Source organism: Neophocaena asiaeorientalis, unplaced genomic scaffold (assembly GCF_003031525.2).
Source record: "Neophocaena asiaeorientalis asiaeorientalis breed wild unplaced genomic scaffold, Neophocaena_asiaeorientalis_V1.1 scaffold327, whole genome shotgun sequence".
Lineage (NCBI taxonomy): Eukaryota > Metazoa > Chordata > Mammalia > Artiodactyla > Phocoenidae > Neophocaena > Neophocaena asiaeorientalis.
Genome location: NW_020174560.1, coordinates 5,415,305 through 5,430,759, shown reverse-complemented (window position 1 = coordinate 5,430,759; position 15,455 = coordinate 5,415,305). Strand labels below are relative to the sequence as shown.

General features: G+C 35.1%; 1 protein-coding gene across 3 annotated transcripts in view; it reads right to left on the bottom strand.

The window, feature by feature from the left end:
• VMP1 (vacuole membrane protein 1) overlaps positions 1-15,455 on the bottom strand; it is a 120,916-nt gene that overhangs the window by 89,201 nt on the left and 16,260 nt on the right. For all 3 annotated transcript variants that reach the window (XM_024757591.1, XM_024757592.1, XM_024757593.1), the window contains 4 exons: positions 12,110-12,211; positions 10,075-10,210; positions 8,396-8,486; positions 7,044-7,154 (listed from right to left, as the gene is read on the bottom strand). In XM_024757591.1, the coding sequence (XP_024613359.1) occupies positions 7,044-7,154; positions 8,396-8,486; positions 10,075-10,210; positions 12,110-12,185 (414 nt within the window). In that variant the 5' untranslated portion in view covers positions 12,186-12,211. The remainder of the gene's footprint in view (positions 1-7,043; positions 7,155-8,395; positions 8,487-10,074; positions 10,211-12,109; positions 12,212-15,455) is intronic.

Genomic DNA, 15,455 nt, shown 5'->3' with positions numbered 1-15,455 from the left:
TGGAACAAACCAACTAACCTAGAGGCCCAACCAACACCCCTTGAGCCTTGAGAAGGAATCCATTCACTTTCCCCTTCATCTCTTCCTCTCTGGTTAGCAATCACTATTCCTGCATAAACAGTATCTAACTCTTCCTTTGTGGCTACATATCTGTTCTCGGCAAACTACTAGATTTCCCAAATCAATTTACAAAATTTGATAGTAGTCATTCTTCCTTTTGATTTTCACTAAATTTAATTTTAAAATTTAATCACAACTATTTTTACATCTAATGTTTAAAGAAGTGATGACAATTTTCAGGACATCTGAATTAAGTTAAAACTTTTCAATTATATCTAAAAATACAAATGAAATTGTTGATTGATAAATTTAAAAATCAAGATAACTTTTCCATTTTAAAGACAGATATATAGGTATATAATATTTTAGGAAATACAGTAATATTTGTAATCACCATTTAGTTGCACAATGAGTTAAAATTAATTAAATGATTACTTCCAAAAGAGGTTAACTTCCATGCTGGGAAGAATGTAATTGAGAAAGTCTGTCTATGCAGGAAAAATGTTCCTATTTCACTTTAAAGCCATAATTTCCAGTAAAAGAACCATGATCGAGAATGAATTAAATCTTTTCCCTTTGTTAAACTCAGTTTCTTTTTCACCTGTTTTGCTGTAAATTATTGTCAAAAGAAGGATCATTTTTCTGACCAGACTTCTCTCCTAATATAGTTAATTGCTTTCTTGACTGAGGAGTTATATGGGTATATGGAAAGAGTGCCTATTTCATCAGCACAAAAATGTATGACATGAGAATGTTAACATCACATCTCCCTAAGTGATTATGTAAGGGCTCATAAATGAAAGGAGGTGTAATTAGGACTTTCCAGATACAATCACATTTGACAAATATAAAGCAAAAGGAATGGTGATCTATAAGGATAAAACTGTGTCAACCATCTATCACCAAGAAAATGTTACGTTTTAAAAATCTATCCAGAGTTTTGAATAGCTTCTTAAATAATAACAGAGATCAAATTCTTAAACCTTTATTCGATTCTGCTTTGCCTTTGGTTTCCTGGCTATTTTTCTCCATAATTGCCAAAGTTCACAAATGCACAGTCTATACTTACTCATGAAATTTTTTTACTATACATTTGCTACACTATTGGTTATTGACTACCGTGGCTCTTGGGAGGACTACATGACATAATTCATGTAAAGTGCTGAGCAAAAAGCCTAGCATGGGAAAACATTCAATAAGTGTTAGCTAGTCTATCAGTCAGGATAGGTTTTAACAACAAACAGCCCCAAAATCTTAGTAGCTTAAGACAACTAAATTTATTTCTCCCTTACTCTACATATCCATCAGAGGCTAGCAAAGGGAATCTGTTCATCACAGTCAGAGACTCAGGCTCCAGGTGAAAGACAGTATGACAAACCTTGAAGCATCTGCCAGGAAGCAACACCTATCACTTATGCTCACATTTCAAAGCAAATCATATGGCTGGAGTTCAACAGGATGGGGATGCAACATCTCCCCACAAAAATGAATACCAAATATGGATAAAAAATAATAAACTGGGACTTCCCTGGTGGTGCAGTGGTTAAGAATCTGCCTGCCAATGCAGGGGACACAGGTTCGATCCCTGGTCCAGGAAGATCCCACATGCCGCGGAACAACTAAGCCCGTGTGCCACAACTACTGAACCTGCACTCTAGGGCCCGTGAGCCACAACTACTGAGCCCGCATGCCACAGCTACTAAAGCCCGCGTGCCTAGAGCCCATGCTCCACAACAAGAGAAGCCACCACAATGAGAAGCCTGCTCACCGCAATGAAGAGTAGCCCTCACTTGCCACAACTAGAGAAAGCCCATGCACAGCAACGAAGACCCAACACAGCCAAAAATAAATAAATTTATTAAAAAAAAATAGAACTGATTTCAACTAGAATTACTCTGATGACAATGATGATGAAAATGTTTGCCATTTTCAGTATTAGTAGTAGTAGTAGCTATGGTTAACTTCTTGTAATCTGACTTCCATCCCAACCAGGTAATTGAAAATAAACAAAAACCAGTGACATCTTTTATCTTCCTTTTGTTTGACTTCCCTGAAAATTATTTTTTGCAAATGCTTGTTTTCCTTCATTTTCCCTGTTATACCTAGGGAATCCTGGAAGGAATCCTGTGTCCAAGAACTAACAGATCTAAGAGCTAAAGATAATCTGCTCAAATGGAAATGGCATATGCTGGGTATCTCTTTATATTTCTTTTTAACATTAACATATTGCTCTTCAAGCCTTTACATACTGAATTTGTTTGCTATATTGGCCTTTTATCCATTTTTGATCACTGTTGTCTAAAAAAGTTGATTTTTGGCAAAATCAACACTCATTCATGATAAAAACTCTCAAAAAAAAAATCCCCAAAACAAACACAACTCGCAGCAAACTAGGAATAGAAGTGAGCTTTATCAACTTGATAAGAAAATCTACAAAAACCTACAGCTAACATGATACTTAATGGTGAGAAAGTAAAGGCTTCCCCATTAAGGTTGGCAACAAGGGAGAATGTCCCTCTCACCACTTCAACATCAGACTGGAAGACCTAGCTAATGCAATAAGACAGGGGGGGAAAAAAAAAAAGAAAGGGTATACAGACTGAGAAGAAGTAAAACTGTATTTGCAGACAACATGATTATCTATATAGAAAATCCTAAAGAATTGACAACAAAGTCCTGAAACTATTAAGTGATTACAGCAAGGTTACGGAATACAAGGTAAATACACAAAAGTCAATTGCTTTCCTATATATCACCAATTAACATACACAATCCACAAATCATGCCCCTAGGTATTTATCCAAATGAGTAGAATTCTTATATACCCCCCAAAACTTGCACATGAATGTTTACAGCATCTTTATTCCTAATTGCCATAACTTGGAAACAACAATATCCTTCAATAAGTGAATGGATAAACAAACTGTGGTGGTACATCCAGAAAATGGAATATTATTCAGCAATAAAAAGAAATGAGGTATCAAGCCATGAAGACACAGAGGAACTTTATTTTTTTAACATCTTTATTGGAGTATAATTGCTTTACAATGGTGTGTTAGTTTCTGTTTTATAACAAAGTGAATCAGTTATACATATACATACGTTCCCATATCTCTTCCCTCTTATGTCTCCCTCCCTCCCACCTTCCTTATCCCACCCCTCTAGGTGATCACAAACCACTGAGATGATCTCCCTGTGCTATGCGGCTGCTTCCCACTAGCTATCTATTTTACGTTTGTTAGTGTATATATGTCCATGCCACTCTCTCACTTTGTCACAGCTTCCCCTTCCCCCTCCCCATATCCTCAAGTCCATTCTCTAGTAGGTCTGTGTCTTTATTCCCATCTTACCCCTAGGTTCTTCATGACATTTTTTTTTTTCTTAGATTCCATATATATGTGTTAGCATATGGTATTTGTCTTTCTCTTTCTGACTCACTTCACTCTGTATGACCACAGAGGAACTTTAAAAACATATTGCTAAGCGAAAAAAGCCAGGCAGAAAAAGACACATACTGCATAATCCCAACTATATGACATTCTGAACAAAGCCAAAACTTATACAGATAGTAAAAGATCAGTGGTTTCTAAGGGTTTGTGGATAGGGGGAAGGAGAAGAGTAGGAATAAACAGGTGTAGCACAGGGTATTTTTAGGGAAGTGAAACTATTCTGTGACACTGTAATGGAGAATGCATAACATTAAGCCCTTGTCAAAACCCACAGAACTATAGAACACAGAGTGAACTCTAATGTAAACAATGGGCTTTAGTTAGTAATGTATCAGTATTGGTTCCTCAGTTGTAACAAATGTACCACAGTAAAGCAAGATAATAGGGGAAATAACACTAATTAATCATTAGACTTGTGAAAAATATAATATTAATAATACTAATAATAGGGGAAACTATCATTATGTTGTACAGCTGAAATACAATGTTATATGTCAATTATACCTCACGTTAAAAAAAAAATAGGGAAATGCTCTGTGTGCGTGTCTGTGTATGTGTAAAGGTATATGGGAATTCTATCCTTTCTGCTCAATTTTTGTATAAACCTAAAACTGGTCTGAAAAATAAAGCCTATTAATTAAAAAGAGAAAGGAAAAGAAAGTGTTCTTAGTCCTTTACAAATTTCCCTTTCCTTTCCATCCAACCACTGGCACCAGCAACCCACTGGGATCAGGCGAAGATCTCATCTACCTTGCAACATAATTACAAATCCGTATAAATTTCTCTTTTCAGAACTTACACTATATACTGAATGAACAAGTGACCACATGACAGGTTTCTATTCAGTTAATGGTAACAACATCTTCTCATTTAAGTCAAAAACCAACAGTAATCTTTGGCTCCTTCTTCCTCCACACTAAACAAATAAAATTTCCCTAAGATTTGCCCTGTTTTATCCAGTGCCACCGCCACTCCAACCACTCTCTTGAAATATTAAAGGTTTATGCCACCTTTTGCCTTCATTCTGCTTAGTTTCTCTGCATATTCTTTTTTTAGTAAATACCTCTTCCTCTCCATACTTCTTGCTACCTCCATGGAAGCCTGTGTCCTCAGAAGGATTACCATTAACTGATCATTTTCTCTTCCACCTTCAATCTATCACCCACACTATAGCCAGAATTATATATTCATAAAACACAAATCTGGTTATTTTGCTTCTATTTAATTTTAGGGCATTTAAAATAATTCTAAATGCTACTCACAAACAGATATCAAATTAACCTAATTCTGAAACACATGGCCTGATCCACTCTGGACCCCAGTTTATTATTAGCAATGATAATCCCACAATGTTTTTATATGGCTTTTATGTACAATGCAACACAGCTTCAGATGTTCCTTGATTTTATCTCCACACTTGCTTAACTAGTATAATACATATGGCCCTGAGTATAATGAGAGAGTGATACTTTCCTTCCAATAGCTCTTGAAGAATTCTTTCTAAACTTGTGAAAAATCTAACTACATTCCCTTAAACCTGCACTCTGATCAAGGGCAGAAATAACTACTTAGTTTATGGAAACAAAGACTTGACTTTTCCCGCAAATGAATTTTATAATAAATTCTTATTTATATGTTTTAAATCCTCTACTGGATACATAGATCAATGGAATTAAAATAATAATGTTTTCACATCAACACATTTTATAAGGGTTTCTCAAGGATATAAAAAGAAACAGGAAACATGAAACTTCCATGTTTCAAATTTCTTTATTCTTATTATGGGAATTATAAGGTTCATTAGAATTCCTTTTAAGATTCAGCAGAATCTGTTCTCTGGGTTGCTTTTCAAATACTTCCAAATAAATCAAATGCTACAAATGAGTTCTTTAGTCTGGTTTTCCTAAGGAATCTAAGAGGACAGGTCTAGAAAAGAACAGAAAGGTAACCTGTAACCTGTAATTCCTTTTTTTCCCTCTGCCTCAACCTCTAGTATAGCATTATACTTCTAGAATGTAGTTATTAAAGAAACACTGATATGGGTTACTTATCTAGGATTTATGTTTCTATCTGGGATAAAATCAGCAAGCAACCATGAATGGAATTCTAAAATTCCATGTTTTAAACTCCCATAAACTTACAGAAGCTATGTATTATAGATTAATTTTTTTTTTTTTTTTTTTTTTTTTTTCAAAAGCACTTTGAAAATACATATTCGGATTTAATAATCATGGATGTGGGTTTCTTTTAAAACTAAAGGTCATTTTAAAAAAGAAAATTTTTTTTTTAAATTTATTTTTTTTTTTTTTTTTTTTTTTTTTGCGGTACGCGGGCCTACCACTGCCGCGGCCCCTCCCGCTGCGGAGCACAGGCTCCAGACACGCAGGCCCAGCGGCCATGGCTCAGGGGACCCATCGCTCTGCGACATGTGGGATCCTCCCAGACCGGGGCACGAACCCGCGTCCCCCGCATCGGCAGGCGGACTCCCAACCACTGCGCCACCAGGGAAGCCCCCTTATAGATTAATTCTTAAATTATTCTTCAGACCATTAATTCAGCAGCCTTCTGAATAATCATTTCTTAATATTTATCATACCTGCTTCAGAAATGAATTCACGGAAGCACAGAGATTGGAAGTGTTTGCACTGTTGAACTATATTCAGAATCAGTACTGCTGTGACAACTTTTCACCTGTTTTCTCTATCAAGATCAAGCTGTTTTCAAATGTGAAATTGTTTTCAATATATTATTCAGAGACAGGAATAGAGTAAAACAAGAGAGGCATCCAGGGCACAAAATTTAATGAGGCATTCACTCATCAACCCCACAGTTACATGACCCTAAAAGTGCCAATGTAAATTCTGTGCCCTAGATGTCTTGCTTGTCACCTCCCAGTCCTAGCCCTGCCATTATTTCAGTATATTTGCAAATATCCCAAAGAAAACCTATCTTTTATCTCTCTCATTTCAACTAAGTAAAAAAAAATATTTTTTAGGAGGGGTACATTTTATACTTTGATTTAAAAGTTTAAGAAAGTATTAGCTATACACATGTAATACTTCTTTAACTGCACTCAATAAGATTACCAAAATAACTATCCAGTATGTACATGGTGTTTGAGGACGTGAGGGAAGATACCATTTCTCATTTGCAGATTAACAGAGAAAATAACTGACCAAATTAATTCTAAGTCTTACATGGAATTTTGTACAATTAAATAACTTCAACTATTACAAAGACAATTGCATAAGCAAGAGAACCATTATTCCAAAATCTGGAAGGAAAAAACATTTCCTGGCTGAATTAATATAAGTAAACAATCTCATTTGCCTAAGGGTTCTTCCTCCTTTTTCTTTTTAAATTCTCAACCCAAAAGGAAAAACAAAACAGAATTCCAAATCACTGCCTTGAGGATTAGAATACATATAAAACACAAAGGTAATTAAGTAAAAATCCTAGAGTTTTAACTTCTATAGTAAAAGCACCAATTAAAACATAATCTCTTTCAATCTTGCTTATTAAAATTATTCTTACCAGATAAAGCAGAAAGGTGTGCAGCCCTGTTCCAAGCCCAACAGAAGACAAAATTCCTAAGCCTATCCAATAGGCATACAAAAGAAACTGTTTCTCTATACGTTGCACATACTGAAAAACAAAAGCGATGAGGTGAAAACAAAATCAGAATTCTTAAGCAGAAATATGGTATTTATCAACTATAATAAAAATAAAACAAACCAACTAAGTTTCCAATAGGAAGAAAGTATTAAGATTAAAAGCTCCTTGAAGAGTCCAAATTCCTCTAATATGTGGTAGCAGAGATGGCAAAAAAAATCATGTAACTGAACTAAAGCTCATTTCTACATTTTAAAAGTCCTATTATTACAATGACATTTATACAAAAAATGTAAATTATTGGTAACTATGAGAATAAAAAATTTAAAGATACTTAAAAGTTATAAAAATTTTGTTTAAGAAAGCATGATAGGGACTTCCCTGGTGGCGCAGTGGTTAAGAATCTGCCTGCCAATGCAGGGGACATGGGTTCGAGCCCTGGTCCAGGAGGATCCCACTTGCCGTGGAGCAACTAAGCCCGTGAGCCACAACTACTGCATTTATAAGTATAAAAATTTCTCTGATTAGAGGTAAACTGCTGCTCCTCCCCGTTTTTATTTTTATCTATTTATTTTTAAATTTTTCCCTCCCCATTTTTAATGCCATTTGTTATTCTAATTTTACAGGCAATATATGTTTATTACAGACAACTAGAAAAACATAAAAGCGTAAAATAAAAAACAATTACCCATAATCTCCACCCCCCCAGAGATAATCACCAACAGCATTTTGATGCATTTAGAGGTAAACTGCTCTAAAATATGAAATGATACCATTTTAGAACTATTTCCTAATAGAATACATTAACGTTTTGCAATTTTATCAAAAGTTATCAACAAAATGTCCTATTTTCCCTTCATTTATGCTGTACAGATGATAGGCAAGTGAACTTCCCCCCACTCTATACATATAAAACCTAACCTTCAATCTAGGATGAGTATATCAGCTTGGATGGATCATAGGAGTGTGTTACAAAAAATATGAAGACTTTGGTAGTGATTAAAGGATTCATGCTGCTTTGACTAAACACCGTCAGGAAAGTTACATTTAAATCCTTAAAGGTAAAAAGGAATGATATATATCCAATATAAATGCTGAGCAGCCATGAACTACCACAAGAATATTTTTAATATTTGGCCTTAAAAGTAAGACATTAAAATACCAGTTATGAGATACATTTTAAAAAAAAAATCAATGAAATCCACAAAAGCTCCATTTTGAAACTGGGATTAGGGAAGGTACAAGAATAGAAACAGAGGTGCTGAACCTCTTACCTGTTGATGTGCTCCTTCAACATAATACGTAGCTATAAGCACAGCAAGCAGCAGTAAAAAAGACACCACAACACTTTGACGATGCCATAATCTTAAAAACAAATTAAAAAAAAATGAAATATGTCACAGTCTCAGTTTCAGGATTCATCACTCTCAAAACATTTCTTATTGAAGCAATTAGGTTACTTAGCTCAGCTTTAGAAGTTGTTCTTGCTGGATTGAGCTCTTTTGTTCTTAAACACTATGGTCTCTTGGGGGTACAGAAGGGGGTCAAGACCAGATACTTGGGTATAGAATCGAATTTCTTATTAGAAACCCCATCGTAGGGGCTTCCCTGGTGGCACAATTGGTTAAGAATCCGCCTGCCAGTGCGGGGAACATGGGTTCGAGCCCTGGTTCAGAAGGATCCCACATGCCACAGAGCAACTAAGCCCGTGTGCCACAACTATTGAAGCCCCCACGCCTAGAGCCCGTGCTCCACAACAAGAGAAGCCACCACGATGAGAGGCCCGCGCACGGCAGCGAAGAGTGGCTGCCACTCACCGCAACTAAAGAAAGCCTGCGCAGCAACGAGGACCCAGTGCAGCCATAAATAAATAAATAAGTAAACATAAACAACTTTATAAAAAAAGAAAAAGAAATTCCATCATAGCCTTTCCCATACCCCAAAACTAATCTTTTATACATACCCCAACTTCTAATTGGGACAGGCATTATGATATAATGGAAAGGGCACTGGCCTTTAGTCAGAGGACTTGGATCAGAGTCTCTTAAGTACTGTACTTTGAGTAAGACACTCAACCAATCTGATTCTGTTTCTTGTTTTTAAAATCATGATGATCATATACTTATTTTACCTTCTTCATGGAATTGCTATAAGGATCAAATGAACTTAAAAAGTGTTACAGGGCTTCCCTGGTGGCGCAGTGGTTGAGAGTCTGCCTGCCAATCCAGGGGACATGGGTTCGTGCCCCAGTCCAGGAAGATACCACATGCCACGGAGCGGCTGGGCCCGTGAGCCATGGCCACTGAGCCTGCGCGTCCGGAGCCTGTGCTCCGCAACGGGAGAGGCCACAACGGTGAGAGGCCCGCGTACCGCAAAAAAAAAAAAAAGTGTTACAAAATGCTTTATAAACTGTGAGCACATAAAAAGGTAAGATATTATTACAGATAACTTGGAAAAGTAAACCAGAAAATGATTAAGGCAAGTAAAAGTTCAACTTGCTCTTTACGATATCAGAAACAGGGCTTACAAGCACTAAATTAAAAGATCGAACACAATTTCCATGGCAGAGTCCTTTTTTATTGGCTCAAACTATCAGTAGTGCCACGTATCCTGAACCTTGACCTACTAAAGAATCAGTGTATTTAATGTACACAGGCCTGATTTCTCCTGAAGGTAAAGCCAGAAGAAAAAACTTCTTGTTTTCAGCGCTCTCCTCTGCATAAAAGATTCAACATGAGACAAAGGTCAACTGTAACAATCCAGTGAACAAATAGCAACAAGTTTCCCTAATCTATTTTTCTTCAAACTACACATAAAAAGGAAAATAAGTATGTTCCTATAACATTCTAAATTTAATTAACCCATTTTGATAAAGCAGGTGGCAGGGAGACTGTTGAAGATTTCTAAAATTAGTAAATACGGTTTATATAAAAGGAAACAGAAGACTCTTTACCTTGAGGTCCATTCCTTCAAGATTACTAGGATTTCCAGAGAAAAATACTGCAAGGTAACAAGTGGCTGTCTCCACAGGACAATATTCTGCCTTTCTTCCCGATCCCTCCTCTTCTTTTCATTCACTGAAGGGGGATCTGAAAAACATTGGTGTAGAAGTTAAAACAGGATGCTCACTTTTTCCAGTTACTTTCATTATTCACCTACCTTCCCATCCCACATCTGAAGGACTGCATATAAACCTCAAAAAACAATCTGGTTCACGTTGTGACAAGTCTAGGCTATGTCCTGCTGTTCCAGTCTTACCATTATTTTTGGAATTATTTTATTGTCAGGACACAAGTTTCTTTTCTTATACATTACTGGAATGCTAAATTAGCCCACTTTCTATGAAGGGCAATTTAGCACCATATCATAGAACGAAGTGGTTCAGAGCTCAAAACGTGAATGCAAACTACTTGGTTCCAAATCCTGGCACTGCCATCTACTAGTCATGTGATCTTGGGTAAGTTAATCAACCTTTCTATGCCTCAGTTTTCTCTTCTCTAAACTGAAGATAAAAATAGTACTTACTTTTTAGTGTCTTGTAAAGATTAAATGAGTTAATACATGTATGTATATGTGCAATTAAGGTTAGTTATTATTGGTAATAATAGTAACTCTCTCAGCATCATCTCTCGAAATTATAAATGCATATACCCTGTCACCTAATAATTCCATTTCTAAGAATGATTAGCTGTAAGGAGAAATGACTTTTGTACAAGTTTATTCAATACAGTGTTATTGGTTCTAGCAAAATATTATAAACAAATGTTACCAACAGAGGACAGAGGAGCTATTAAAATATGATAGACTTGTACAATGAAATACTAAGCAGCCATAACAAAGAATAAGTTCTTCATGTACAACCTCTAGGAAATATTAAGTAAAAAACCCCAAACAACACACACCATGGTACAGAATAGAAAGTGTGTCATTCTAACATTAATTTTAAATTCCAAAGGGGTGGGCAGTAGTGGAAGAATACATAAATGTATGTGCTTGTTGAAAGAAAGGAAAGAAAAAATAACATGCAAAAGCTCCTAATGGGATGAGACTACGATATATGCAATGTCTATTTCCAAATCCTGAAACTCCTGTTGAAACGATGCAAAACTTATTGACAACCAAAGTAACCCAAAAGTCAATAAGTGCTGCAAAATACATTCTGCAAGGCAATGCAGTGATCAAAACAAACAAATGGAAACTACTACTTCAAATAGCTTGCAATTCTACTAATAGAAGAAAATTTCTATGATATAATATTACCATGCTGAAGTATTATTTGCAATGTGTTTGAGATGCCAAACGATTTAGAAGTTAAAAAGAAAACCATTACAATTAAGAGAAAAGGAAAACCTTTCATTTTCTTTTAAACACAAAAAGGAAAGTTCCTACTTAAATCATCTATATAATAGCTGTAATTTTCAGGGTAAATGTGTGAATAAGAGTCAAATATACTGAAATTCACCACAAATTCCTAGTTTGGTTAAAATATAAATTTATTTGTTTCAAACTAAAATTTAAAAATAAATCCACAATAATCACATTCTGACTTTTTGGATAATTATAAAATTAGAATTAGCGTAATAAGTAAATTTATAATCTACTTCTAAAGTTACAAAATAGCATGATAAAACTAAGTGCCAAACAAAGCCAAATAAATATTTACCACACCACAAGATTAAAAAATAATAATCTTGTACCTAGAACACTGCTGATGTGACTATGGCCAGGCTGCTTCTGCTATCGCTGTGAAAAATCCCCTCATAGGCCCTTATATACCCATAATTTAATTTACTATGAAGATGAAGCAAAAGATAATCAATCTTTTACAAGATTTATAAGAATTTTATGTATCCTATATTATTATATAAGATATTATTTTGTTAACAAAAGATAATAAAAATTAGATATAATATATTTCTAATTTATTCCAATGAAAAAGATATCATTTAAACCCATAGATCTTCTCCCTCCAAACTACCATACTTCACCTGTGAAGTTTCCATTATATTGTTCCTTGTTCATTGCTACACGTCTCTGGTCACAATTTTTTCCATTCTCTGCCATTTCATAGATCGATAACTCTTGAGGAGCTAATAAAACAAAATAAAATCCAGTGATATGTTACATACTTCTGCTTTGCATCTGTGGCTGAATGAAACTGAATACAGAAACAACATGGGAAAAATCCCCACATGCTATCTCAATAATGTGTTTACACCTTAATTTTGTCTTTTATAATCAAGATTTAATAATTTTTATAGAAACTGTAGTAGAAGTATTAAAAATATAAAAGCCATGTTGTTGTAATCCTTTTCCAAACAGTTATCCCAGTGATTTTCCAGATTAAAATTCAGAGGCAATTTGTCCACAGAAGGATATAAAATACTAGCACCTTCAAGTACTGATAACCTATAAGGTCTAAAGTCTTTCTAATTCAAAATTGAATACCATACATACTATCTACACAAATTTTACCAATCTTTCAGTCCTTTTAGCATTACTTTTAAAAAATGATTATATTATCAAACATGTCAAAAATGCTGACACACAGATCCAAGATCAATTTTATTTAGGAAACAATTCTACTGAAAAAAAAAAAAGATATGGGCACAGAAGGTGAAAAATTTTTAAGTTTAAGATAAGTTAAATGTACTCTTTATAGCATGATTCATATTACAGGTATAGGTATAAGATATAAATTTTTACTTTAAATACCTGTATTACAACATATAAATTGTGCTGACATAATTATTCTACACGAAAACACCAGATTACCTGTGCAAGTATCATTCTTTCAGGTGCTGGTAAAGCAAATCTTTCTACTCAAAAAGCATATCACTTCAAAGTCTCAATGCTGAGTCCTCTGCATGTGCCATGAGTCTTGCTACTCTTATACTCAGCTGATTAGAATATGACATGGTCATGGGTTCAATCTTCCTATGGTTTGTTAGCTGGAGCTATTTTATCTCTTGACTAAAATTCTAACCATACTTTAGGCCTCATACAGGAAAATAAGTGAAAGACTATAAAGACAGAACAAAGAGCATACATTCATCACTCCAACAGAAGGTCTCTCCTTTTAGACACAATCCATTTGTGGACACCTGTGTTTTGTTGCCTTCATTTCTCAATAAACAAATAAACATATTAGGAAATAAAATATAGGTTTCCATTAGCACAGATGGATAGCCTGGAGCAGATGATTGTAAGTCTAAAACCTGGATTTGCATACCAGATTTGCCACTAACTAGTTGTGTGACCTTAAGCAAGTCTCATTTTTTCTAGATCTTGATTCTCTGGATCTACAAAAGAAGGACAAAAATTCTCACTTTCACAGGATTAATGAGGATGAAAGAGTGTGTGTTTGGGCATGCAAGGGTGTGTATAACTATAAATGGCAATACATGGAAAGGGTAGGAGGTATCTGACACAGTAAACCTAGAAACTGTCTATACTAGAGAAACTACTTCATAGCACATGCCTCACTGCTACCATATCAGTGACGTCAGTGTCTTTCATTCAATACTCATTATAAAAGTTCTGGGGTCAGTAATGGGCATTGAAGATATAAATGTGAATAAGACAAGATCCTTCTCCTCCAGCAGGTCATAATCTGGTAGGGAAGCCAGATGAGCACAAGACTTCAATTATAATATAAAACAATGAAACAGATATACAGCAAATAACTTAGTGGGAAGAAAACAGGTTTTAGAATCTAACAGAACTGGATTCAAACCCAAACTTCACAAGTATCTATTTTGAGCTTTGGCAAGTTTATAAATCTCCCTAAATATCACTTTATTTAATTTGTAAAATAGAGATAACACGACACACAAAGGGTTACTCTGAGGATTAAATAACGTAATGTACATAAAGTACTAGTATATTTTCCCACCTTTCTATATGAACTCAATATATACTGGTTTATAATGATGATAAGGAGAAAGAAAGTACAGGAAAAAGTATGGGAGCTCAGAGGGCAATACATTCAGAGTAGTACCAGAAGCTGAAATTTGATTCTGCAAATTTAAGTCAGAGTTCTGTGAAGATGTTTTCAAAAGACAAGCAATTACAAAAAAAGAAAGACGAAGATAAATTTTGAAAATCTATAAGATCAAAGCATCACAATAAGTTCGCAAAACGTAAATCTATTCCACAAATCATGCTTTCTGGTTTTATTAATAAAATTAATAGAATATATTTGAAATTGACCATATAATAAAGGAGTTAAAGATTTTCCATCTTCCAATCATTCAACTTGAAGCCATACTTAAGTTCTGTAAAACTTACGTTCTTAAAACTGTGCAAACTCATATTCAGCCAAATTCTATAGGCAATTCATTTTAGAGATGAACAGCCCTTCACCTACATCACAATAAATAACATTTAATTAATCTGTGATGAAAAGATATAAGAAGGCACAAAAGAGCTTATGTGTTATGAAGAAAACACTCTAAAACCTTTCCCCTGCAAAACACTGATAATTGAGCTCATTTCCCCAGTTATACTCCTTCCCATAGTATCATCTTTAAGAGATGGAAAGAGTTTTATCCAAAACAACTTGTGTCCATTTAAGTGCTTACTTAATAAAAATGGTATCATGCAATTATTCAAAGATGTTTTTAAAGACATTTCAACAGGAATTTTTATTTTAGCAAATAATGTGTTCTTACACAATATGCTAAAAAAGAAAACAGCCTACAGACATTTCCTACTCAAAAAATTCTCTAGAAAAAAAGCCTGGAATTTTGTTTTGTAAGAAATAGCATAGGAGACTAAGTTATTTTCTTTTAATCCGTCTACTTCTTTACAAACAAAATAAATTCACAGTTTAAAAAACAATTTTGGGGGGCTTCCCTGCAATGGTTAAGAATCTGCCTGCCAATGCAGGGGACATGGGTTCGATCCCTGGTCAGGGAAGATCCCACATGCTGTGGAGCAACTAAGCCCATGTGCCACAACTACTGAGTCTGCAATCTAGAGCTCGTGAGCGACAACTACTGAGCCTATGTGCCACAGCTACTGAAGCCTGTGCGCCTAGAGCCTGTGCTCTGCAACAAGAGAAGCCAGCACAATAAGAAGCCCGAGCACCGCAACAAAGATGAGAAGAGAGAGAGAAAGGACCAGAGAAAATATCTGAAGAGATTATAGTTGAAAACTTCCCTAACATGGGAAAGAAAATAGCCACCCAAGTCCAGGAAGCACAGTGAGTCCCAGACAGGATAAAACCAAGGAGGAAACACGCTGAGACACATAGTAATCAAATTGGCAAAAATTAAAAGACAAAGAAAAATTATTGAAAGCAGCAAGGGAAAAACGAAAAATAACATACAA